This window comes from Mus pahari, chromosome 21 (assembly GCF_900095145.1).
Source record: "Mus pahari chromosome 21, PAHARI_EIJ_v1.1, whole genome shotgun sequence".
Classification (NCBI taxonomy): domain Eukaryota; kingdom Metazoa; phylum Chordata; class Mammalia; order Rodentia; family Muridae; genus Mus; species Mus pahari.
Window position 1 is genome coordinate 55,282,006 of NC_034610.1, and position 27,101 is coordinate 55,309,106.

The 27,101-nt window shown below is 34.7% G+C and overlaps 1 protein-coding gene across 1 annotated transcript in view; it reads left to right on the top strand.

Annotated features, from left to right (window-relative positions):
* Positions 1–27,101, top strand: part of Trdn (triadin) — a 398,410-nt gene that overhangs the window by 40,259 nt on the left and 331,050 nt on the right. Inside the window, exon 2 of the mRNA XM_029532915.1 lies at positions 12,476–12,685. Coding sequence (XP_029388775.1) covers positions 12,476–12,685 — 210 coding nt within the window. The remainder of the gene's footprint in view (positions 1–12,475; positions 12,686–27,101) is intronic.

The window sequence follows — 27,101 nt, forward strand, 5'->3', positions numbered from 1 at the left end:
CTTCTCCCTCTCCCTCTCCCTCTCCCTCTCCCTTTCCCTCCCCCTCCCTCTCAATTAGCAGAAACTCTTCAATTCATAATTTATTTATTTTTTTGTATCTGGGTGGGGGATCAAAATTTGGACTACACTTTTAGGAATACGGTATACTTTTCAGATAATTTGATGTCGATTTTGGTTCCAGTTTAACTAAACTGCTAATCTGCTATTACAATTGTGTTCAATAATAAGCATATTTACTTCAAAAGTATTAAATTCTACTTCATTGGAGAGTTAAAATCCTGTTTTCAATCCCAATAGATAAATAACATTAGTTGTAGATTAAGTATAGAAAGTATTATTTATGTTGTTGATAATAAAGTTTATATTATATATAGTTAAAGATATATGAAAAAGATTTACTGTAATTGTTTTGCAAAAGAAATCCTAAGAGAATAAAATTTGTTATTTCATTGGTTAGGGTTACACATTACATTATCTTTTCTCACATGTATGTAATATGAAAAAAATGCAACTTTAATTTTTGTGTTTTCCTGACAAAATTGGGATTTTGCTGTTGTTGTTGTAGATGTTGTTGTTGTTGTTGTTGTTGTTTATAAGTAGAAAGCATGGCCAATTCCCATCTGAACCTGGGAGCTAAGGCTGTTCCACAGTCCACTGTACACAGGTACCTCCAGAAGAGAGCTGGTCTCCCAGAAGTGCTGACCTAGGCTTACAGGCCCATAGGAAGGACAAGCTCCAGCCAGAGACAGCAAGACCAGCTTACACCAGAGAAAACCAGATGGTGGAAGGCAAGCAAAAGAACCTTGTCAACAAAAATGAAGGCTATGTGGCGCCATCAGAATTCAGTTCTCCAACTATAGCGAGCCCTGGATACCCTAACACACTGAAAAAGCAAGATTTAGATTTAAAATCACATGTCATGATGCTGATAGAGGACTTTAAGAAGGATATAAATAACTGCTGTAAAGAAATACAGGAGAACAGAGGTAAACAGGTAGAAGTGTTTAAAGAGGAAATACAAAAGAAAAAATAATAATCCCTTTAAAATTACAGGAAAACACACTAAACAAATGAAGGAATTGAACAAAACTATCCAGGATCTAAAAATAAAAGTAGAAACAATAAAAAAAAAATCACAAAGAGAGACAACTCTGGAGACAGAAAACATAGAAAAGAGGATGCAAGCATCACCAACAAAATACAATAGATAAAAGAGAATCTCAGGTACAGAAGATACTCTAACACAGGAGGAAAACTACACCATAGAATAATCAAGAAAGTAGTCTTTCAACAAACCCAAAAGAAGATAGCCACATAAACATAATTCCACCTCTTACAACAAAAACAACAGGAAGCAACAATTACTTTTTCTTAATAGCTCTTAATATCAATGGACTCAATACCCCAACAAAAAGATATAGACTAAAAGACAGGGTATGTAAACAGGACCCAACCTTTTGCTGCATACATGAAACCCACCTCAGTGACAAAGACAGACACTACCTCAGAATAAAACACTAGAAAACAATTTTCCAAGCAAATGGTCCCAAGAAAAAAGCTGAAGTAGCCATTCCTATATCAAATAATAAATAAATAAATAACTTTCAATTTAATATTATTTAAAAAGATAAGGAAGAACACTTCATACTCATCAAAGGAAAAACCTACCAAGAACTCTCAATTCTGAGAGTTATGCTCCAAATAGAAGGGCACTCATATTCAAAAAGAAAGTTTACTAAAGTTCAAAGCACATTGCACCTCACACAATAGTAGTAGATGACTTGAACATCCCACTCTCATCAATGGACAGATCACGGAAAGAGAAAATAAACAGAGACTTAGTGAAACTAACAGAAGTTATGAGCCAAATGGATTTAACAGATATCTATAAAATATTTTATCCTAAAACAAAAGAATATACTTTCTTCTCAGCACCTCACGGTACCTTCTCCAAAACTGACCATATAATTGTTCACAAACTAGGCCTCAACAGATACAAGAAGATTGAAATAATCCCATGCATTCTATCAGACCACAGACTAAGCTTGGTCTTCTATAACAAAATTAATAAAAAGCGCACTTATACTTAGAAGCTGAACAACACTCTATTCAATGATAACAAGAAAGAAATTAAAAATGTTTTAGAATGTAGTGAATATGAAGGCACAACATACCCAAACTTATGGGGCACAATGAAAGCAGTGCTAAGAGAAAAACTCATAGGTCTGAGTGCCTCCAAAAACAAACTGAAGAGAGCATACACTAGCAGCTTGACAACACAACTGAAAGCTCTAAAATAAAAGAAAGCAAATACATTCAAGAGTAGCAAGACAAAGAGGAAATAATAAAACTCAGGGATGAAATCAACCAAGTAGAAACAAAAAGAACTGTAGAAAGAATCAACAAAACAAGTAGATGATTCTTTGAGAAAATCAACACAATAGATAAACCCTTAGCCAGCTTAAGCAGAGGGTACAAATACCATATTCAAATCAACAAAACCAGAAATGAAAAGGGAAATGTAACAACAGAAACCTAGGAAATCCAAAAACTCATCAGGTCCTACTACAAAAGCCTATACTAAATAAAACTGGAAAAATCTGGAGGAAATGAACAATTTTCTAGACAGATACCAGGTACCAAATTTAAATCAGGATCAAACAAATGATCTAAACAAACCCATAACCCCAAAAGAAATAGAAGCAGTCATTATTAGTTTCCCATCCAAAAAAAAAAAAAAAAAAATGCCCAAGACCAAATGGGTTTAGTGCAAAGTTCTATCACACCTTAAAAGAAGACCTTATACTAATACTCTTCAAAACCTTCCACAAAATAGAAACAGAAGGTACTCTACCCAATTCATTCTATGAAGCCACAGTTACTCTGATATCTAAACCACACAAAGACCCAACAACAAAAGAGAACTTCACACTAATTTCCCTTATGAATATCGATGCAAANATACTCAATAAAATTCTTGCAAACTGAATCAGAGAACACATCAAAATGGTCATCCATTATGATCAAGTAGGCTTCATGCCAGGGATGCAGGGATGATTCAATATACAGAAATCCATCACTGTAATACATTATATAAACAAACTCAAAGAAAGAAAAAAAAAAACCACATGATCATTTATTTCATTAGCTGCTAAGAAAGCATTTGACAAAATACAACACCCCTTCATGATAAAACTCTTGGAAATATCAAGAATTCAAGGCTCACACCTAAATATAGTCAAAGCAATGTACAGCAAACCAGTATCTAACATCAAATTAAATGGAGGGAAACTTAAACCAATCCTACTAAGATCAGGGACTAAACAAGGCTGCCTACTATCTACCTAACCAATATTGTACTTGAAGTCCTACCCAGAGCAATTAGATGACAAAAGGAGGTCAAAGGGATACAAATTGGAAAGAAAGAAGTCAAAATATCACTATTGGCAGATGATATGATAGTATATTTATGTAATCTACAAAATACCACCAGAGAACTCCAAAACCTGATAAACAACTTCAGCAACATCGCTGAATATAAAATTAACTCAAATAAAACAGTGGCCTTCCTCTATTCAAAGGATAAACAGTCAAAGAAACAACACCATTCACAATAGTCACAAATAATATAAAATACTTTGATGTGACTCTAAGCAAGTAAAAGATCTGTATGGCAAGAACTTCAAGTCTCTGAAGAAAGAAATCGAAGAAGATCTTAGAAGATGGAAAGATCTCCCATGCTCATGGATTGCGAGAATTAATATAGTAAAAATGGTCATCTGGCCAAAAACAATGTACAGATTCAATGCATTCACCATCAAAATTCCAACTCAGTTCTTCATAGAGTTAGAAAGTGCAACTTGCAAAATCATCTGGAATAACAAAAAATCCAGGATAGCAAAAACTCTTCTCAAAAATAAAAGAACAGCTGGGCGTGGTGGCGCACGCCTTTAATCCCAGCACTCGGGAGGCAGAGGCAGGTGGATTTCTGAGTGCGAGGCCAGCCTGGTCTACAAGGTGAGTTCCAGGACAGCCAGGGCTATGCAGAGAAACCCTGTCTTGAAAAAAATAAAAAAGAAAGAAAAAGAAAAATTAAAAAAAAAAAAGAAAAGAACATCTGATGGAATCACCATGCCTGACCTCAAGCTGTACTACAGAGGAATAGTGATAAAAACTGCATCATTTTTGTACAGTGACAGGCAGGTATATCAGTGAAATAAAATTGAAGACCCGGAAATGAACCCACATACCTGTGGTCACTGGATCTTTTAGGAAGGAGATAAAGCTGTCCAGTGGAAGAAGACAGCATTTTCAACAAATGATGCTGGTTCAACTGGCAGTCAGCATGTAGAAGAATGCAAATTGATCCATTATTATCTCCTTGTACAAAGTTCAAGTCCAAGTGGATCCAGGACCTCCACATAAAACCATATACAATGAAACCAATAGATGAGAAAATGGTGAAGAGCCTCGAACTCATAGTCACAGGGGAAATTTTCCTGAACAGGACACCAATAGCTTATGCTCTAAGATCAAGAATTGAGAAATGGGACCTCGTAAAATTGCAAAGCTTCTGCAAGTCAAATTACACTGTGCATAGGACAAAATGGCAACCAACAGATAGAGAAAAGTTCTTTACCAATCCTACATCTGATATAGGGCTAATATCCAATATATATACAAAGAATTCAAGGAGTTAGACTCCAAAGAACCAAATAACTCTATATAAAAATAACTCTATATTCAAAGCTAAACAATGAATTCTCAACTGAGGAATACCCAATAGCTGAGAAGCACCTAAAGAAATGTTCAACATCCTTCATTATCAGGGAAATACAAATCAAAACAACTTTGAGATTCAACCTCACACAAGTCAGAATAGCTAAGATCAAATACTCAGGTAACACTAGATGCTGGTGAGAATGTGGAGAAAGAGGAACACTCCTCCATAGCTGGTGGGATTCCAAGCTGGTACAACCACTTTGGAAATCAGTTTGGTGGTTCATCAGAAAATTGGACATAATACTACTTGAGAACTCAGCTGTAACACTCCTGGGCATATATCTAGAAAATGCTCCAACATGTAATAAGAACACATGTCACTATTTTCATAGCAGCCTTATTTATAATAGTCTGAAGCTGCAAAGAACCCAGATTTCCCTCAACAGAGGAATGGATACAGAAAATGTGGTACATTTACACAATGAAATACTACTGAGCTATTAAAAACAAAGAATTCATGAAATTATTAGGCAAATGGATGGAAGTAGAAAATAGCATCCTGAGTAAGGTAACCCAATCACAAAAGAACACACATGGTATGTACTCACTGATAAGTGGATATTAGCCCAGAATCTCAGAATACCCAGGAAACAAGTCACAGACCAAATGAAACTCAAGAAGCAACACCAAAGTATGGATACTTTGGTCCTTCATAGAAAGGGGGAACAAAATACCCAAGGAAGGAGTTACAGAGACAAAGTATGGAGCAGAGACTGAAGGAGAGACCACCCAGGGAGTGCTCTACATTGGGATCCATCCCATATACAGTCAGCAAACTCAGACTCTATCATGAATGTCAACAATGCTTCCTGACAGGAGCCTGACGTATCTGTGTCCTCAGAGGCTCTACCAGTTCCCGACAAATACAGACATGAATGCTTTCAACCAACCACTGAACTGAGCACAGGTTCTTCAATGGAGGATCTAGAGAAAGCACCCCATAGACCTGAAGGTGTTTTCAGCCCCTTAGAAGGAACAAGAATACGAACCAACCAATATCCCCAGAGCTCCCAGGGACTAAACCACCAACTAAAGAACACACATGGAGGGACCCATGGCTCCAGCATCATATGCAGCAGAGGGTGGCCTTGTTGGACTTCAATGAGAGGAGAAGCACTTGATCCTGTGAAGGCTCGATGTTCTAGTGTAGGGGAATGCCAGGACAGGGAAGTGGGAGTGGGTGAGTTGGTGAGTAGGGGTAGAGGGTAGGAGGTTTTCAGAGGGGAAAGGAGGAAAAGGGATGACATTTGAAATGTAAATAAAGAAAATATGGAAAAAATAAGTAAATAATAATAAGTAATAAGTAAATGGCTATGAATTTGTTTGACTATATTAGATAAAGAAGACTTGCTCTTATGTTGTCACCTACAAAAAGAGTAGGCTACATATACTTTTTACATTTCCTTATGTTTCAAAAGTTAATCATGGCAATGGGTAGACCTCACTAACCATTTTCTGCAACCATAGTTTGAAGCAAAAGTTTTAAAAAGCCTCCTTTTCATTAATAAAAAGAATGCGAATGTTTTTACATACTTTGATAGGTAACATCCTAACTCTGAATCTAAACAACAACTGTTGCTAAATTTTAATGTCACATGAATTTACTGGGCTAACACAGTAGGGGATGCTTAATTCTTATTGAAGACTGTGTTTCCATGAAAATGTCTTTCAGAAAAAAAAAAGTAAAAAACACACATGAGAATAAAAAACTCATACAAAGAGCTAATGGCTTTGCAATCTTCAGTATGGTGTTCTTTCGAAATGAAATAAAATGTCATTACTTGAGGCTTTTTTTGTTTCTATGGGTTTTGCAATTCAACGGCAATGGATAATCTTGTAAGATGACTGTCAGGGCTTTGTGAATCAAGTCATTTATGCAAATTCAACTGAGGAAGAAAAGGTGTCAAAAGAAAGTACTAGAAAATTAATTCATCAACAAAAATGATTATACATTTATATTATTCAAATGAGGTTGCTAAGAAGAAAAAAAAAATCTGCTACTGTTTCTCTGAAATGGAATTCAGGAAATTTGGAAGACTTTCTATAGATTCAACTCCCGAACATCTGACATATTTAGAAAAATTGATCTTCTTTTCTGAGACTTCTAGATTCAAGAACTGAGCGTAGACCTGCCTAAAACGACCCTGATTGGTATGGGTCATATTGGTTAATTTCTAGTTTTTCTTCTTCCTCCTCTTCTTTTTTCTTGCCTCATGCATTATATCCTTACAGCAATTTCCTCTCCCTCCATTGCTTCCAGCCACCTCCCACCCCTTTCTCCTCCAGAACTCCCCCATGACCCCCCCCCCCCAAATAAAGCAGGCCTCCCAGGGATACATACAGAACATGGATTAACAAGTTACAAACCCTCATAGTAAGGGTGCAAGAGACAAACCAGCAGGAGGGAAGAATCCCAAGTGCAATCAGAAGAGTCAGTGATGCTTTCTGCTTGTAGTCACACGAATATCAAGTTGCACAATTATAATGTGCATGCAGAGGACCTAGCTTAGACCCTACAGAGTCTGTGTTTGTCACTTCTGTCTCTAGAACCCTGCTTAGTTTAATCTGTATAAGTGTCCTCAACCCTTCTGGCTCCTACAATCCTTTATCTCCCTCTTTCAAACACCCCGACAAGTGTTTGGCTGCTCATTTGAATCCATCAGTTGTTGGATGATGTTTTTCTCATGACAACTGGGGGAGGCACCAATTTATGAGTATCACAGAATAACATTTGGAATCATTTCATTGACTTTTTTTTTGACAGTCATGTTTGGTTCTAACTTGGAGCTGTAGGCTGTCCTATTTCTGGTTCCTGGCCATGCAGGCAGTGTCAAACATTGGAATGGACATCAAATTGGGCCAGTCACTGGTTGGCCAGTTCCACAAGTTTCGTGCCATTATCCCAGCACATCTTGACATGAATCCAGCCACATAACTTTTAATCTACAACCTATTACATTCCAATTCTGTAGTGTGTTATTATATCTAGTGACTACTGTCAGTTACTACTTCAGGGCATATAGTTAAGGGTACCAACTATGATTTCTGTTACTTTAAAGTGAAAGATACAGTTCTATCAAATAGCTATGCTTATTAGGCTTAAGATATTTTAGTACTTTTTTCTTTTGTTTTGTTTCGTTTTTTTGAGATAGGGTTTCTCTGTATAGCCTAGGCTGTCCTGGAACTCACTTTGTTTTAGTACTTTTAAAATGAAAAAGAAAAACAAAGGTGGAACTGTATCTCTTCCCCCGTTTAATCACTGGCTCAAGTATTAATCTTTAACTGATGTTATTAGGTCTAGAGAACTAGACGGTTGTGAGGAAATTAGGTTTAGAAAAAGTAATTAGTCTGGGAAATTTGGAGTACAATTATTGTTTTTACAGCAGCAGACACTCAGAGGTATTGTTTCTTGTCTACTGTTTGGAAACATCTTAAGAAGTCAGCCAGCTGTCAGTCAGGAATGCAGCCTTTATAGTGATCCTACCATGTCATCAGAGTATATGAGGCACATGTGTAAATCTATGGATCTTATTATGTCATCCAGAGTTGACTAAATCTAATTCCTTTTAAACCTATGAGTTATTTTAATAAAAGTTCTGGGTTTCAGAACGTTCTAACTGATCCATTATCATGGTGCAACCAGATGAAGAAATAACAGGCAAAGAATCTTGATGCTCTTTCCATCTTGTAGCTGATTCTTTGTGGTGGACCTGAGAACCACTAACAGCCTGTACTCACTATCTGCTAACAGAAAAATAATTGCTTTCAATTGTTTCACAGAAAAATGAGGTATTGAAGTTATAACACCCCTCACAGGTATGAATAATATGGTGATTTGAATGACCAAGGCTGTTTTAGAAGTTGTTCTTATGGTAGATGATGAAGAATTGGCCTTCATTCTGGACTCAACTTTAGAAAGAAAAAATTCACTCACTGGAAGAATAGAAGAAGTAGATGGTTAGTAGTTATATTGTTTTTATTTTTTTTTGTTAGATAGGGAGAGAGAGAGAGAGAGAGAGAGAGAGAGAGAGAGAGAGAATAGGTGGGTAGGGGGAAGCTATGGAGGATCTTGGAGGAGTTGGAGGAAGAAAAAGTGTGATAAAATACGTTGTATGAAAAAATTTAAACATAACTACATATTGCTTACTCACTAGACAAGTAACCAAAATGCCCTCTATAACTTCATTACAATTATACCTTCTCAACATTTTGGAAGTATGATATTAATGTAAATATGTGACTTTAATTGAATTTGGCAGAGAATCAGGTTCCAGATTAACAAAAATAATTTTCATCCTTAGAAAGGGGATAGTGATTTTGTGTATATTTCAAATATCTAGAATTTGCATTCTTTAAAAAAAATTACATGATTTCTGATAGGTCAGAAATATAACATATATTGATAAGAATATATTACTATTTTAACAAAGGTCACTATTGCTTGCTTTTATATATTTTCTCTTAATATCTTTTAGCTTTTATATACTTACAGAAAAGCATAATTAATTCATCCTGACTCTCTATATGATACATATACATTCTACAAATACCAATTACATTGTTAAAAGACAGATATTTATAACCTTTTCAACTTTGTACTTGCACAAGCATCTTTTCAAGAGACCTTCTAGAAAATTCATATATATATATATATATATATATATATATATATATATATATATTAGTCAAACAGAACAAAGTTTACCAATATGAGATGGTGAATGTGTTTTTAGTATATTTTGGGTACACATATGATGCTGATGGTATAAACTTCCATCTTTCTCCACTGTTCTCCAAATGTTGAAGACATATAGTGTATTTCACAAACTACATCCCATGCTGAAATGCAAAACTCATAATGCTTATTAGGCAAAATGCATTGTTTTACCAATCTGTAATCTAGGCTTGTCTCCCTGGAGATTCTTGTCCAGCCTCATATTGGTTCTTTACAGGAATAAAAGTGGGCAGTGTAGTTGGCAGTGTTTTCGACTGATCAATAAGGGATAGTGAGGTTAAGTAATTTCTGCCAGTAGGCTTCTGATGTATACTTCCCTACATGGTTTGATTGTGAAACCATCTTTGGAAACATTGTACAAGCTGCTTCTTTTTCTAATTAACAATGCAGAGCTGCATGGCTGTACAGTCAGATCCCCACTTCTCTGGTACATGATTCTATATCGCAATCAAAATAATTAAAATGAATAGAATTTAAAAGTGGGCCTGATGTCTCTGGTCCAGTTCTGAAGAGCGACGTTTCAAGAAGCAAAGCCTATGTCAAACTGTCCAGTAACGTTTACCCCTCATTCTTTCCAGAATATCAATAACCTGATCTTGACATGTTTAACGTGCTTCTAAAACATAATGTAGTCTCAGATTACAGTCGGTTCCTTGCATTTATCTTGTCAAGGAAGGCAATTTTATGCCCTCTCAATTTTCTGTCTTTTGGTGCTGGGCAAATTCAGTAGCAAATTTGAATGGAAAATGAAAAGTACAATTTTGTGTGCTTTGTGATAAAGGGAAGATTACCTTCTGAGTATTTTCCATTTATTTGTTGTTTTCTAGTTGAATTCTCACTGTGCATTTCTATATCACGTGAGCCTTGATTAATTTATATGTGGAAAATTTGGCAGTGTGAAGGTAAAAATAAATTAAAGAGGGTAATGAAATTAGTAAATTAGTGTTCATTTTATCATTTTCATCTGTTTGAAAATTCTGCCATAGCTTTCTTGTCAGAATCACAAAAAGTATATTTAGGTTCAGAACTTCTATCAAGTCTCTAAAAACAAAAAAGAAAAACAAAACAAAATAAAACATGATATTACTATTTAAACTGAACTTGCATACTTTCTTAACTTTGCATTTTCTATTTTCTTTCCTGATTAAAATGATTTAGAAAATGTTGCATTTAAAGTTTTCTACTTTCTCAACATGAGGTCAAGATTCTAGAAATTTGAGTCAAATCTTGTTAAAACTTCACATGCAATTGTAAAACACCATGGGTGATGCAGCGTTGTCTGCAGCTCAACTGCTTGACACACTCAAGTGCCTCTGGAGTATAGAGGCAATTCTTTGTGATTAGTAGAAAACTTTCTAGATGTCAAAATACCGGAGATCAGCAACATATCAACTTTCAGGTAGGCTACTCCTAAACACTCATAATTCATTTACTCTCCTGAAAATCATTATTCGATAGATTTGATCCACTTGTAGCCTCACTTGGGTCTTAAATCTCATTTCAAAGCACTGCAGTCAATCATCCATTTCAGAACTACCATTAGGAGTGATGGGAATTTGGCAAGAAAATCAATGAGAGGATATGATGTGAATTCTTTCTAATTTTTTCTTCTTTGAGTACCACTTCAAATACAGTGCAGGAAATCCATTTTTAAAGGTAGTATCCCATCTTGCTATCATTTCCACTAAATTGAGTTCATGAACTTGAAGCATGCATCTCCATAGTGTCCTTTTCATTTTTTGAAAAAGAAAGTCTGGCATTATTATTGCTAATACCTATCAAAAGCTACTTAGAAGTCTTATTTAAAACACCTTGCCAATGATGCCCTGGTTAACATTTTTGTCTTTTGAAAAATCTAAGACCATATTTGCCATTTTATCTTAAAAATTACTTGTGTAGCTGTGTTCTATTTAAACTAGTACCTATTGATATATGCTGGCTTTTCTTATCTCTGGGTAGTCAAAGAAATATATGCCTTTTATCTTATTTCTGTGAAGATAAACTGTCAGTTTATGAAGAAAAATATATTCAGACTTCAATAACCAGGACGTTACTTTGCATGCAAGTATTCAACCAGTACTTTAAAAAATACCTTATAAACTAAAATTATACCAGAAGCATCACTTTTTACACATCTCTTTCAAGAGCCCATACTTTAGTTCCTGATTTAAAGAATTTCTTATACTGAAATACTTGCAGCACTTATATATTTCTTAGCTACGAGCAAATTAAACATATTTACATATACATCTATCTAGGGAAAATTAGAAAAAATAAGGTTTTAACACCAGTTGTTTTTGAATGGTGAGATTTAAAATGATACATGTGACTTATCCGTTTATAACTTTGTTATTTCATATATTTTGTGCATTGTGCATGAGTTATAAATTCTTAAAATCAAGGATAAGTAATTTAACTGATAATATAAAATCTCTTAGTTCTAATAATAAGTATCTGGTAATGTAAGACAGTCGTAGTTGTCTATACCTACTGACATATAATGATCTCCATGAGGACACATTACACAATATGTTCAGGATATCCAGAAATATTTCATTCATTTGAAGTACTTCATTACAGCTTTTCATTCTCTCCATAAATGATGCTACTTTTGCTTGCTTTCTGAGCTGCAGGAGAGTCTAAATAGAGGTTAATCTAATAAAATTCATCTAGACACAAAAGAAACACACTGTTGCTTCTAATAGTGAGAATGAGAAATGTTACAGGATATGAATATCACTTTTCATTTAAGGTCCTGGATTTCGCGATCAGGGTAAAACGCTGAAATTCAGCTAATGTGGTTATGGGCTATGGCCTATTGTCCTGCATTGCATGGGCGGATTCTACTATAGAAACCAGCATCAACAGTCTGCTAAACTCATAGAGTCTGTGCTATTTGCTTTCTTATATTTGAAGTTAATTTATGAATTGTGTTTTATTTTCTGGTTGTGCAACTAGGAAATGCATCTACAACCACAACTGTGATAGACAACAAAAATGGATCTATTCCTAAGTCCCCTGGAAAAGTGCTGAAGAGGTCTGTCACCGAAGACATTGTGACAACATTCAGCTCCCCTGCAGCCTGGCTTCTTGTCATCGCTCTGATTATCACATGGTCAGCTGTTGCTATCGTGATGTTTGATTTAGTGGATTATAAAAACTTTTCAGGTAAGAAGCTTTATATTTGGATTTAAAGTCAATGGAAAAATATTCTCCCGAGGTGCAGCATTGTTTCTCTCCACCACAGCTTAGTGTGAGAATAAAACACAGAAAAAGGTACTGGGCCGCTCTGGAGTTCTGGAGTTGGTTGTTTCTATTCACTTTCTTGTGTTCCCTGATTTGAAAATGCAATCAATGTCATCTTCAAAACTTCATGAAGGCTTATAAAAAAAAAAAAAAACAATGATTAAAAAGCTTGATAGAAATTTAACTTTGGAGCTGAACTATTCAGATATGAAGGAAGAATAACTTATGGGCTTTATATTTGACAAAATAAAACACAAACTACATTAAACAATTTTAGACAAACAAAAGATATTTGAATTATTTCTAAGGTTCACTGACATGTGGTCTCGTTTCTTTTCCAGACATACTCTGTTCTTTCTATGAACCCTGCCTATTTTTCATTTCAGAAAATAGAAGTTATAAAGATGATTTTCTCAGATTTATTCATAATGAGTTGCTACATATTCATAATCCATATGGGTTTGGCACATAGCAGGAATAATGCAAGTAAGAAAGGATAAATTTTTTATTAAGGGTAATTCAATCTCAAGGATCATTGTCTCTTTGTTCAAATATATATATAACACTTATCATACATTCTTTATCTACTGAGTTTTTGGAGGAAATTAATTACTTGGGTAATCAGTGCACATTCAATTCATAGATGAATAAGTAAATCTATGCCCATCATTGTTTACAACTAGCAAAAATATTTCATTATAATCTTTATGTACTCTTCATCCACATTATCTTCTCCCTCAATTTCTTCTTATCTCCAGTGGCAATAGGATCTTTAGTATCTAGACATAAAGTACTGGAGTCTACCTATTCTCTCCTTCTCATAGAACTTTAGTCATTTACCAACGACTGATCAAGAACCTATTATATGTACCAGACAATTGACATTTTCCAGGAGCCAAAACTGTAATGTAAATACCATAAAGGAATAGATGTCTATTATTTCAGTTTGTGGATACAGAGGCATTATTGACATGACGTCTGCCAGCTTTTATCTTTGCTAGTTGAACTGTATTTGGCATCACTTACAATACAGAGACAAGAACAAAATGTCAACTAAATAGTCTTAGGTTTCTGCTCTAATAAGTAATGCATTTTACTGTATTCTTAGATGGATTCTTGAAAGAAAATGTAGTTGCATTTTTGATAATTTAAAATGACAGAATTTTAACTGAAAAATGTTTGGTTATGTTACTCTAGAAATCCACATGTTTACTAAGTCTAATGGATTACAGAATTTTGCATTTCCTTTCCATTAAAATATTATTTCTTTTATTATAACCTCAAAAATAAAGATGGCCATAAAAATATTCTTAACTTATTTTGTAATATATATTCTAGAGAGCTATATGCCAATCTACTATCTCTAAGTTAATTTTGCAAGTAGACATAGAAATTTATTCTATAAACTGCAAAACTACTTTCAGTTAATTTTTATTTTTATTTTATTTATTTGTTGCTTCTTTCTTTGTTCTTTTTGGATATTTATTTACATTTCTAATGTTATCCCCTTTCCAGGTTTCACCCCTGGACACCCCTATCTCATCCCCATTGCCATGCTTCTATGAGGGTGTTCCTCCACACATCAACCCACTCCTGCCTCCCCGCCATCACATTCCGCTATACTGGTGTCTCTAGCCTTCACTGGACCATGGGGCTCTCCTCCAAATGATGCCCAATAAGGCAATCCTCTGCTACATATGATGCTGGAGCCATGGGTCCCTTCATGTGTACCCCTTGGTTGGTGGTTTAATCTCTGGGAGCTCTGGGGTCTCTGGTTGATTGATATAGTTGTTCTTTCTATGGAGTTGCAAGCCCCTTCAGCTCTTTCTGTCCTTCCTCTAACTCCTACATTGGGGTCCCAATGCTCAGTCAGACATTTGGCTGTGAGCATCTGCCTCAGTATTTGTCAGGCTCTGGAAGAGCCTCTCAGGAGACAAATATATCAGACTCCTGTCAGCATGTATTTCTTGGCATCCAAAATAGTGTCCGCATTTGGTGACTGTCTTAGGTAGTCAGGGTTTCATGCACAAACATCATAACCATGAAACAAGTTAGGGAGGAAGGGTTTATTCAGCTTACACTTTCCACATTGCTGTTGGTCATCAAAGGATGTCAAGACTGGAACTGAAGAATCAGCTGGGCTGAAGAATCAACTGGGCTAAAGAATCAGCTGTAATTAAAAAGAGACCAGAACTACTAAAGCAAAAACTTTGCATTTCTGGGACTATTGATGCTGGTTAGCTGGAGCTAAGAAATTAGCGGTGATTAAGAAGAGACCAGCATCATTGAGGTGAAATCTTCTAGGNAGTGTTTTCTGAGAGCACAGAGGCTGTGATCCAGAGATCGCCAAGGTTGTACCTTGTGCTATGTGTAATGTGTAATGTGTAATGTGTAAGAGTCGTCCAGGTAGTACTGATTTTGAAGGCATGTAGGGGTCCTGAAGAGCAGCTGAAGCTCAGCACTATGAGAGGTCTTAGAAGGTACAGCCTCAGTTGATGGCTCAGGAATGAAGAGGTCATGGAAAAGAGTTGAGGCTTGGCACCATGAAGAGAGCCCACGAGAGGCTGTTGGTGAAGCCTAGTTACAGCAGAAGACAGCAGTGTTTTAGAGATGCCAGTACCATGAGATGACCACCAAGAACAGCAGCAACACCTGAGTACAGTTATCTGGAGCTTAGAAGACAAGGTGTGTGCTACAAAGGGCAGAGCTCAAGAAGTGACCTAACCCTTGGAGGAATCCAAAAGATTGTGAGTGGATCCCAGACATTAGATGGTTGGTGTTTAGTTTTGGCTTTTGATTGTGACCGTGCCCAGACATTTTTCCCTCTTGAAGGAAGAAAGTATTTTAATGAATCCCACAGTTATAAGACTTTGAATTTTTTGAAAGGCTTTGAATTTTAAGAGATACTGGACATTTTAAAGGGATTGAAATTTTAATATGTAAAGACTGTGGGACTTTTAAAGTTATTTAGATTTTGGGAATGAATAAGAAAGTAAGGGTTGAGGCTTAATAGTGATGTGTTTGTGTATCAAGTTGACAAGGGGTCAATTGTACTGGTTGGTTTTGTGAGTCAACTTGACACAGGCTGAACTTATCCCACAGAAATGAGCTTCAGTTGGGGAAGTGCCTTCATGAGATTCAGCTGTGGGGCATTTTTTTCAATTAGTGATCAATGGAGTGGGCCCCTTGTGGATGGTACCATCTCTGGGCTGGTATCTATAAGAAAACAAGCTGAGCAAACCAGGGGAAGCAAGCCAGTAAATCACATCCCTCCATGGCCTCTGCATCAGTTCCTGCTTCCTGACCTGCTTGAGTTCCAGTCCTGACTTCCTTTGGTGATGAACAGCAACATGGAAGTGTAAGGTGAATAAACCCTTTCCTCCCCAACTTGCTTCTTGGTCATGATGTTTGTGCAGGAATAGAAACCCTGGCTAAGACAGTGACTGTATATGGGATAGATCCCCAGGTAGGCAAGTTTCTGGATGGCATTTCCTTCAGTCTCTGCTCCACACTTTGCCTCTGTATTTCCTCCAATGAGTATTTTGTTCCCGCTTCTAAGAAGCAACCACACTTCGGTCTTCTTTCTTCTTGAGCTTCATGTGGTTTATGAATTGTATCTTGGCTATTCAGAGATTTCGGGATAATTTCCATTTATCAGTGAGTGCATACAATGTGTGTTCTTTTGAGATTGGGTTATCTCACTCAGGAAGATATTTTCTAGTTCCATCATTTGCCTAAGAATTTCATGAAGTCATTATTTTTAATATCTGAGTAGTATTCCATTGTGTAAATGTCCTACATTTTCTGTATTCATTCCTCTGTTGAAGGACATCTGGGTTCTTTGCAGCTTCAGCTTATTACTAATAAGGCTCTATGAACATAGTGGATCATGTGCCCTTGTTATATGTTAGACATCTTTTGGGTATATGCCCAGGAGTGGTATAGCTGGGTACTCTGGTAATAAATACTATGTCCAATTTTCTGAGGAACTGTAAGACTGATTTCCAGAGTGGTTGTACCAGTTTGCAATCCCACCAAGAGTGGAGGAGTGTTCCTTCCTCCACATGATTTCCAGCATCTGCTGTCACCTGAGTTTTTGATCTTAGCCATCCTGACTGGTGTGAGATGGAATCTCAGGGTTGTTTTGATTTGCATTTTCCTGATGACTACGGATGTTGAACATTTCTTCAGTTGCTTCTTGGCCATTCTATATTCCTCAGTTGAAAATTCTTTGTTTAGCTCTGCACTCCATTTTTAATAGGGTTATTTGATACTCTGGAATCTAACTTCTTGAATTCTTTGTATATAATGGATATACAATAGCCCTCTATTGGATGTAGGATTGGTAAAGATATTCTCCCAATCTGTTGGTTGTCGTCCTATTGACCATATCCTTTGCCTAGATTACATAAAGATTAGATAAACTTTCCCATGGAGCTACTGTCATCAAGTGCTATGAATTGTTATGAGTTACAGTCACATTATCTGATGGTATTTCAGTTAGTTTTCCATACAAAGCACAGATCCTCTGTGAATTTCCTTTCTTATGATACCCACATTTATTAATGATAAAATCACCGTACCCCCTCAAAATGATCCTACAGTTGGTTTAAAAGTCTATTTGGAGCTGGAGAATTATTATAGCCTAAGCTTTGTAAACAAAAATGACATAAATCTGAGCTGTTTTATCAGTGACACCATATATGTTATGACACTTCACAATTTCATTCTCTTTTCAGGGAATTTATGACATTTTGTACTATCTGCATCAATTCCTACCTATTAATATAGTTCTAAAGGCATCTTCATAAAACATCTGGAAAAAGTAATGTTTTTACTATTACCTAAGTATAAAAAATACATAGAAATTCACACAGAACTTGCTTAGCTCCTTGTTTTTATCTTATAATTTAGTGATTATAAGAAATATCCAATTTCTCAACCATATTTATTTCAGTTATTACCTACTCATCCTAGGCAAATGCAAAATTTTCTTTCTTGCTCTCTATGTACAACAGTGTTTTCTCAGATCTAGAATATGGTAGAGGTAGAGTAACAAGTTAATAGTAAGAATTATTCATGTTTCCTGACATATTCCTTCATCTATGATGTCTTTGGTAATATATAAATAACTTGCTATGGTATAATATATTCTCTTACTTATAGTACTTATGGACACATCTATTAAAAAGCATTAGTGGAATGTATTAGAACTATCAGTTGATTTGACTGTATCATAGAGAAACAAACTTTTTCAAGGAAAATTGTTTTATTCATCTCGATCTATGAATATCAGATACATATAAAGTCTTTTATGGTATATTATTTAAAGAAATGCATAACTTTGACATTTTGAGATTTAAACTACATCTTTTTTTTTAAACATACATCCTATCAAACATTTTAAATAATATGTGGATTACTTATAATTCTAAACAGTTAAAAAAATCATACAAATAGATTTCCTGGGGTATTACTTAGGAAAATTACAAGAAAAAGTTTATAATTCAGTTATATATATAATCTATATATGCAATGTCAACAGCCAGGTAATTTCCCCCTCAATATTTCCTATTTGTATCAAGGTATAGAACATGTATATATGAAAGCATGCATTTTTTAAAGATACAATCTTAATTTATCAAGAAATGTACATATATAATTTTATTTCATTTAATTGAAATTTTATTGAGCTTGGCCCTAGGAATTAAGAAAACAGAGAAATAAGAGAATGAAAGTGATTACACAATGAAATATTACCTTTTCTGAGCAGTTATCCATGACTAAGTAATTACTTCAAAAGTAAGAAGCTTACTATAGCAATATTTGTAGTTCCATAGTATCTGTAGGTCAGAAATTTGGAAATGGTTTATATATGTGACTCTTATGAGATTTTACTTAAAAGATTGGCGGAGACAGCACTTGATGAAATACTGAAGTTAATGAAACTATAAAGTGTCTACTCATCAGCTACTTAATACCTGTATGTCCCCACAGCATGGGGGGTGTGTGTCGATCCTCCTAGATCGGAAAGAATAGAGCCAAAGCCACATTGGCTTCATGGTCTATCCTTTGAAATCTGATTTCATTTTTGCAAATTCTTTTAGATTAACAGGTTAACTCCACTAAATATTGTTTGGAAAAGCCTTTAGAAGTAAGAGTACAAAACAGAAAATATTACTGGACTGGGAGGCGAGATGAGGTGTTGGTGTCTGGTTGTCACACACTTCATTCTCATAAACCCTATATTCCAAAATTGTACATGTTTCATAAATATTCAGACATAAGGTAAGAACATGCACTACTCTAGTTGACAAGTGGATCTTACAACAAAAACAGGCACACAGAAACACTTGCCATAATAAGATGGGTGTCATAAGTAGACTAGAAATGAAAAAAGTACAAAATTAAAATTGAAAACAAATATTTAAAAAACACAAACTGTCTAAAAGCTTTTTGCTTATTAAAGTTCAAATGATCCATTTACAGAACAAAGGAATATATGTTCAAAGACTTGGCACGATTGTAACAAAACCTCATGGACCTCATATCAATCTCCTTAAAGATTAAACACGATCATTTACATATAAAATTCTATTTTCATTCATCCCTTTAGTGAGTTACTAATGAGTCCTTTTAATGATTCATCACAATTTTACTTCAAGAGATTTAGAGAATGAAAACTACGTTTTCAATACTGTTTTTAATTGATATAATTTAAACATTTACTAGGAGTTAGAATACATACATGATGAGTCTTTTATAATACCCCCCAATAGATTTTGAATATGTAATTATTAATAGCTTCAAAACAGGACTAACAGGCTAAGGAAGCATGTTGAAGCTTATATTGAAGGCCAGCATGGGTGGCACTGTATCAAATTACTATCTGGTACTTTGTAACATTAGATAAATACTGTGAAACCTTTAGAATAGGTTCATTCAAAAAGAAACTTTATATCTATTAAATACATACTATACTGACTTTAGGATGGGGATTTTAAGCTAGCAATGTTGATAATTTCTCATTCTCAGAATTTTTTGTGTGTTCTATGTATCCTACTCATGGAACACACAAAAATAACCCTGACACTAACATGAGTAGGAATTTCCTTTTCCTTGTCTGTGATAGATATATTTCCCTTTCTTTTCTTTAAAATTTATAATTTGGATTATTCAGAATAATGAAGACAAATTTTAGAACACTGAATATAAATAGATTGGGAAAGTATTTCACTTTTCTTGATTCCTTGCCAAATGCAACACCTGAAAAAATATTCAAACAATATTGGGTCTATCTATCAGTGTTGAAAATAGCAGAAGCACTTTGCCTATTACAGAATAGAATTCACAACACCATAGCTCATGAATTCCTGGGAGCTGACTAATCATGTTGAATGTACCTGCTGTTGAGTGGAAAATCATGCTGACAATTGAGACGGCAGATGGAAATAAAATAGAGGAGAGTAAGGACAGACTGTGACCTTCATTTGTTTCTTAACACCTTAAATGTTTAGGTGAGTTATTGGTCATGAAGTGCTATGCCATGCTTTAGAGATGCATGAAGCAGAAATTCCAGCAGAAACTAGAAACCAAGGAGGATGTTGCTACACAAGCATGGCCAAGATACTGAAGGAAATGTGAAAGGATGCAAGGATACACCCAGCACCCACCTTCAGAGGACAGATAATTGATGCATTAGCTCCTACAGTCTGCCTTCCCCTTTCCCAACAGTTACCTGGGAATTTCTATCTAGGGGCATTTGAGAAAATTTTAATTCTACTTTGATAATATTATAGGGGATACAGCATATACATGTTGGCTGTCTATATAGTTTAGTCATTCACAGATGCTTTTGAGAGAAAAATGAAGTTAAAAGAGGAGAAAACCCAGGACTCAAGACAAAGCACGACCCCATCGTTACGCTCATTGCTCTTACATCTCTCCTGAAAAATAAATGCCAACAGAAACTTTTAGGGAGAAAAATCAAACTAGTCTCTTAGTAACAGAGGCTAGGTTCTCATGGAAGCGACTGACTGTATGACTCAAGCTTCTAAAGAAGCTCTTACAGAAAACAGAGAGTTGGCTGATGTGCTGTTTTCTGAGGACACAAATTAGTCCACTTGATAGAAATTCCTTACCTTCAGTTGTTAACAAAGGGACAGGTTTCACTTTAACAATAACAAATGTAAACCAATCCTGTTTGTTAAGAAATTTCTTACAGTTTTCATCTACCTCAGTGCATGTATGCAAGACTGCGATAATCGTACCATTTCTTGCACAAAAGCAAGGTCATAATTTACTAATATTCTTATTGACAACTGGAAAGTGTTAGTATACATTGGATCAGGGTGACTATTGCTGTTTAGAAAATTTCCCAAATGTCCCACAAAACATATGATATCAAACCTAGCTTAGTGATCATTAGAAGACAATGATCTTTGAAAAGAATGTATATTTGGCACAAGGAGGCAATCATTCATAAAATGTAGATTGAATTTGAACTCTACTAGGAGGAAATAAGTTCAATAATCTGAAAAGAAAGATGACAATGATGTGATGATATAAGCATCAATTTATTATGAAATCCTTGCAGACATCCCTCAAATATTTCTTTTAAATAGAGTTTCTAATGAGATGTGCCATTTATCTATTGCTTTGGAAATTAATTCCCTATTTTTTTCTTTTCTTGGCACGTATCCTAATTAAGCAGGTGCGTTGCTTATTACGATGTTGAGTTTAACAGAGTGAAGATTATTTTGGGGAAATCTCCAACTTAGTCAGTCTCTCTCTCTCTCTCTCTCTCTCTCTCTCTCTCTCTCTCTCTCTCTCTCTCCCCTCTCTTTCTCCACCTATCATCTATCTCTATCATCTATCTATCCAACTATCTATCTACTAGTTACTTATCTTTTTATTTTCTACATACCTGCCTACCTATTTACAGCTGTGCATAGGAAAGCATTTGTCTGTGGATGTATATGTACATTATATATGTGATTATGTCATTATATTTTAAGAAAGTTCAAGGATTACAGTGAATATAACAATTTTTTAGACTTTATAAATTCTCATGTGAACTGGGATTTATAGAATAGCAGACATTTTGTGTGCTTCTTTATGTAATTCAAATCTTATCTCAAAGTCCACATTTTCCGTAAATGTCCCAGGCTATCTGATTCTTTAGGCCACTAGGACTAAATGGATTTGTGTTTTTACCCAGTTCCCTATGCTTAGAAGTATACCTAAGAAGAAGAGGGTTCTATAGTCCAGTCATTATTAGATAAAAATTTAATGATACTTCATGAAATGAGGAAATAGATAAAGAAAAATGTGTTCATTTTTAATAGGAATGAACTCTTAAACATAAGCTTGTAAAATTTCTTAATTTTAGTCTTAGTTTTTTATTGGAGTTATGATGAAAGTGCATTATTATTTTTTAAAGGAAAAGTTGAAAATTGTATGCTTCCTAGGTGGTTGGTTGCAGAGTCAAAGTATACAGTAGTGTGAAACATTTGTTGTTTTGTTTTTTAGTTTCGTTTTTTGTTTTGTTTTGTTGTATTTTGTTTCTTTGAGACAGAGTCTCACTTTGTAGCACTGTCTGTCCTGAAACTCATTATATAAACCAGGATAGACTCAAACTCACAGAGATCCTTTGCCTTCCAATTCTGGGATTAAAAGCATGTGACATCTCCGTTGTTTCCAGCTTTTAGCTATGACAGACAAGACTGCTATGAATATAGTGAAGCACTTGTCTCTGTGGCATTATGGGGCATCTTTTGGGTATATGCCTGAGAGTGGTAGAGCTGGGTCTTCAGGTAGATCTATTTCCAATTTTCTGAAGAACCTCCAGATTGATTTCCAGAGTGGTTGTACCACTAAGAAGGTTTTTTAAAAAGGAGTTTTGATGGCTTTTAAGTGTAGGTCCATATCTGCTATATTAAAGATAATTTGGCTTCTTTGTTTGCTATTTATATCTCTTCCATTTTTTTGTCTTTGGCATAAATTCTAAGGCTGGACTTTAAATTCTATATTTAATAAGAGTAGAGACAGGGAGGCATGCTTGACCTATTCTTGATTTTGAAAAATATATCTTAGATCTCTATTTCACATAATACTGGTGATAGGTTTATTGTCTAAAGCTTTTATTACATTGAGATATGTTTGGTAGTATCATTCTAACTATTTTATAGACTAATTTGAAGAGTATTAATATAATTCCATCTTTAAAGGTCTGGTAGAATTTATCATTGAATTCAGTCTATCCTGGAATATTTTTAGTTGTAAGAGTTTATTACTCGAATCTCATTGATACTTGTAGATCTCTTTAAGCTATTTATAGCATCTTCACTTGATTTTGATAGGCAGAAGTGCCTAAACATATATTAAATTCTTTTGCATTTTTCCATTCTTTTGGAATACAGACTTTAAATTATCTCTTAACATACCTCTGTTTTTTTTTTTTTACTGTGTGTTGTAATATTTTCTCTTCTAATCTTTAATTTTATTAATTTGTGGTCTTCTCTCTTTCTTATGATTAGCCTGCATAGGTATATAATTCGATCAACACTGGTAGTATTCACATTATGAAAATACATACAAGTTGGTGGTCATAGCAGACATTACTCTAATCAGAAGTTGTGTCAGCACAGAAAAACAGAAGGGATTCTAACAAAAATTCATATGACCCAGCAACCTTCAAAGATGAAGACCCAAAGGCCCGTTAAAACAAAATCTCATGCTTTGCTATCTTGACTAAAGGTCATCCTTTTCAAAAGGTGTTAGAAGGAATGGTACCAAGCTAGCAACAAAAAAACTGGGAAAGGCAACAGGAAGGTCACTTCCATTTATTTCTGACTCTCTGTTCGCATCACTTTTTCCTTTGAGATGATGAAATCACCTATAACAAAATGTCTTACTATCAGACAAGTGGAGTTATATATGACCAGTGCTCAAACACCTAGGTAGGAGATGGCAGTAATATTTATAGAGAGTTTTTGCAAAAGCTTTCTTTAGAGACAGAGTTTCTAGTTTCTCTGACCCACCCTGAAGAGAGGGATGCTAGTTTGTAAAGAATCCTTAATTGAGCAAAATAGAGCAGGAGAAAGAATAGTAATTTTAAGTATTCCAAAATACCATCCTTTGGAGTACAATTTGTCTGAGTGTTGATAGTTGCATCCTGCCTTGAATTTCCCAAATGGTGAGCTATCAAAAGAAAGATACTTATTTTCTATTAATAAAAGTCTCATATGTTTACCTGCTTATTTTTTTTAAAGTATAATATAATCCCTGGTGTTCATGGCCTAAGTAAAGGTACTCAACTTTTGTTTATATCTTTGATTGAAATATAGTAAGCCCTTTATTTGAAATGGGTCTAGATCTAGTTAGCTGATCAATTTTGGGCTTAAATATTTGCAGCATAGTTTACTGCAAGTGGAAAGCCATGCTGAAGTGCATTTTATTTGCATTTTTATTTGCACATGGCAAGGTTCCTCATTGCCTCAAAGGTATCAGTTGAGTGATAACAGAGGGTTATTCAATTTCCATTTCAGCACACATTGCTAAATGGCTGAAGTTAAGAGTGAAGGTGCATAGGAAATATAAAACTGAAAGTTTTAAATAGAGAGCTAAAAGACAAATGTCTCCTATATTAAAATGATTATTGTTTATTTAATTTCTAAGCCTCTTCCTATAAATTCGAATATGTATATGACATAACAAATTAAATAGAGGACAAGAACAGAAGAGAGGTGAAAAGGTTTGCAAAAATATTTTGTGTTTTGTTTTGTTTTGTGTTTTTTTTTTTGTTTTGTTTAGCCTTGTGTACATTTGTTACTTCTTAGGGTGTAATTATGTAGTTTTGACTTAAGGGCCTTATGTTTTATAATTAAAATATATATAAGTAATAGTCACTAACGTTTGGAGTTATATTGAAATGAATCAATTTACATTATATTGTCTTTATAAGCACAGAAAAACAATGAATTTCAATGTTTTTCAGTCATGATCCTGACCCTGCCTTTAGTGCAATATACCTCAGTGACAAGCATAGTGAAAAAATATGTAAAACATCTGTCACTCTTTCTATTATAAATAGTAATTTTGACATTTTGGATAAATTTGCAAACCAATACAATGAGAACAAAGATGACATTGGTCTGATCAAGGGCCTACATAGTTAACACAAGAGAAAGAGCTGTGAACATTAAACACAAAGATGGCAAATCCCGTGTTCAAAACTTCATTTAGAAATAGATGAGCATGTAGCTTGTTGGTGTTTCTTGTTCTATGGTTCTATTTCTCTAAAAGCTTCGAGAATGTGACAACTTGGTGCAGGAATGCTTTTCCTAAGTGTATTAACTTTAAAATAATATAAAATGTAATATAATATATAATATAATGTAATATATATTATTCTCTCTGTCTCTCTGTCTCTCTAGTTATGTCACTTGTTTCTCTCATAGAAAACTCCAGTTTTGGTATGCATAAACTCTTGGTGGCTCACAGCTATCCCATCAATAAAGTTTGAGGGTATCCAACACTTTCCCTTTATCTCCAAGGACACTAGGCATTCAATGTGTATAGACAAAAATCTCACACTCATAAAATAAATAGTTTTCAAAAAATCAGTAGAATATAAAATCTAAATGGGTTAAGCTTCTATATCTATGGACATACGGATCTGGGAATAAGACTTAATACCTATAATTTGTGTTTGCATATTTGATATATTAGATTAAAAAGGAGATGGGATTTTTAGGAGAAAGGAAAAAAATCTAAAATTTGTAAATGTTGAAGTGAATGCAGAACAGTCATATTACATGTTGTCACTTTCAACAGATGGAAATAGATATTTGGAGTTCTTTCTCTTGCCTAGTTTGGGCATAGTGTGAGAGAAAGAAAGTAAATGCCAAATCTGAAAGGCAGGAGGCAAGCATAGGAGTGAAATTTTCACCATTAGAAGGTCATTACAGTGGATATTTATGAGACAAGTTTATTTATCAGTGAGATAAGTACTCTACCCCAAGTGAATAATGTTAATTTTGAAGGTAAAGTTCACTAAGTTTTGGATTCTTGAAAATCCTTTTTTTTTTATAGTCCAGTCATTATCTCTCTCCCAGTCCAGCCTCTGACTGTTCCTTATCCCATATCTCCCCCTGTTTCCGAGAGGATTAAAAAAGAAAGAAAGAAAGAAAGAAAGAAAGAAAGAAAGAAAGAAAGAAAGAAAGAAAGAAAGAAAGAAAACAAAAAAAGAAAAAGAAAAAGAAAGGGAAAAAGAAAAAGAAAAAGAAAGAGAAAAGACAGTCATTGCAGTTCCAGTATTATTCTGAATACATACTGTTACTGATCTCTTGACTTTCATGCTTGACAAAAATGACTGCTCCACCACATTTTCCATTGGCTTCTCCCATTCTTGTGTAAGGTGATAATGAAGAGATATAAACTTATTCTGAAAACTATCACCATCACAATCATGCAGATGTAGGGGTGGTTCTGATGGTAAGGTCCTGTTTCTTAATTGGTTCTTGATTTGTCAGTAAAGAAACTGTGGACCAATTGCTGGGTGGAAGAAATAGGCAGGAATTCCTACAGGCAGGAGGTTGGAAGTGTTTAGCAAGGACTAGATATAACTGAACAACTAAAGTTTAAGTAGGAGGTGCAGAACTAAGAGCCCATTAGCCAGAGGAGTTTAATAATGTCCACCAATTGTTCCAAGAAGGTAAGTTGAAAATGAATAATGTGTATGTCTGTGTCTTTTATCTTTGGACTCAAGGGAAGCTGGGTGGGGGCTGGTAGGATGTCTTGTTTCTGGAACTTAGGCAGATTAGCAAAAGCTATATGCAACATGCAAACTTGAAGGTCTTAGAAGAGGAGCAAATTAGAGTTTATGAATGTCATCTCTTCCCTTGCAAGCTGAAATTGCCTTCTCCCATCTTTCTTCCATCTAGTTGTCATGCAGACATCTAAACCTCTCATAGACTTTGTGAATTATATAAAATCAAATCCAAATAGGACAACCCTTATCTTTGTTGCATGCTCATCTTGCTTTTCTACTCAAACCTCAATTGATATTCTGGTCAACTAAATGATTATATAAAATATTCAATCTACTTTTGTCTGTATTTGAAAATTTCCTTGGTAGCTAATTATTTATTTTGGCATATAGGATTCATTTTTTTGGTTTTGTTTGTTTGTTTGTTTGTTTGTTTGTTTTTGTTTTTAACTCTAGTCTCTTTTGAACATAATATTTTTCATTGAATGTCTTCTCTTTTATCATATTATTCTTTTAATTACACATTTGCTTTCTATATTAATCACAAATTCCTCTAATCACAGTGTA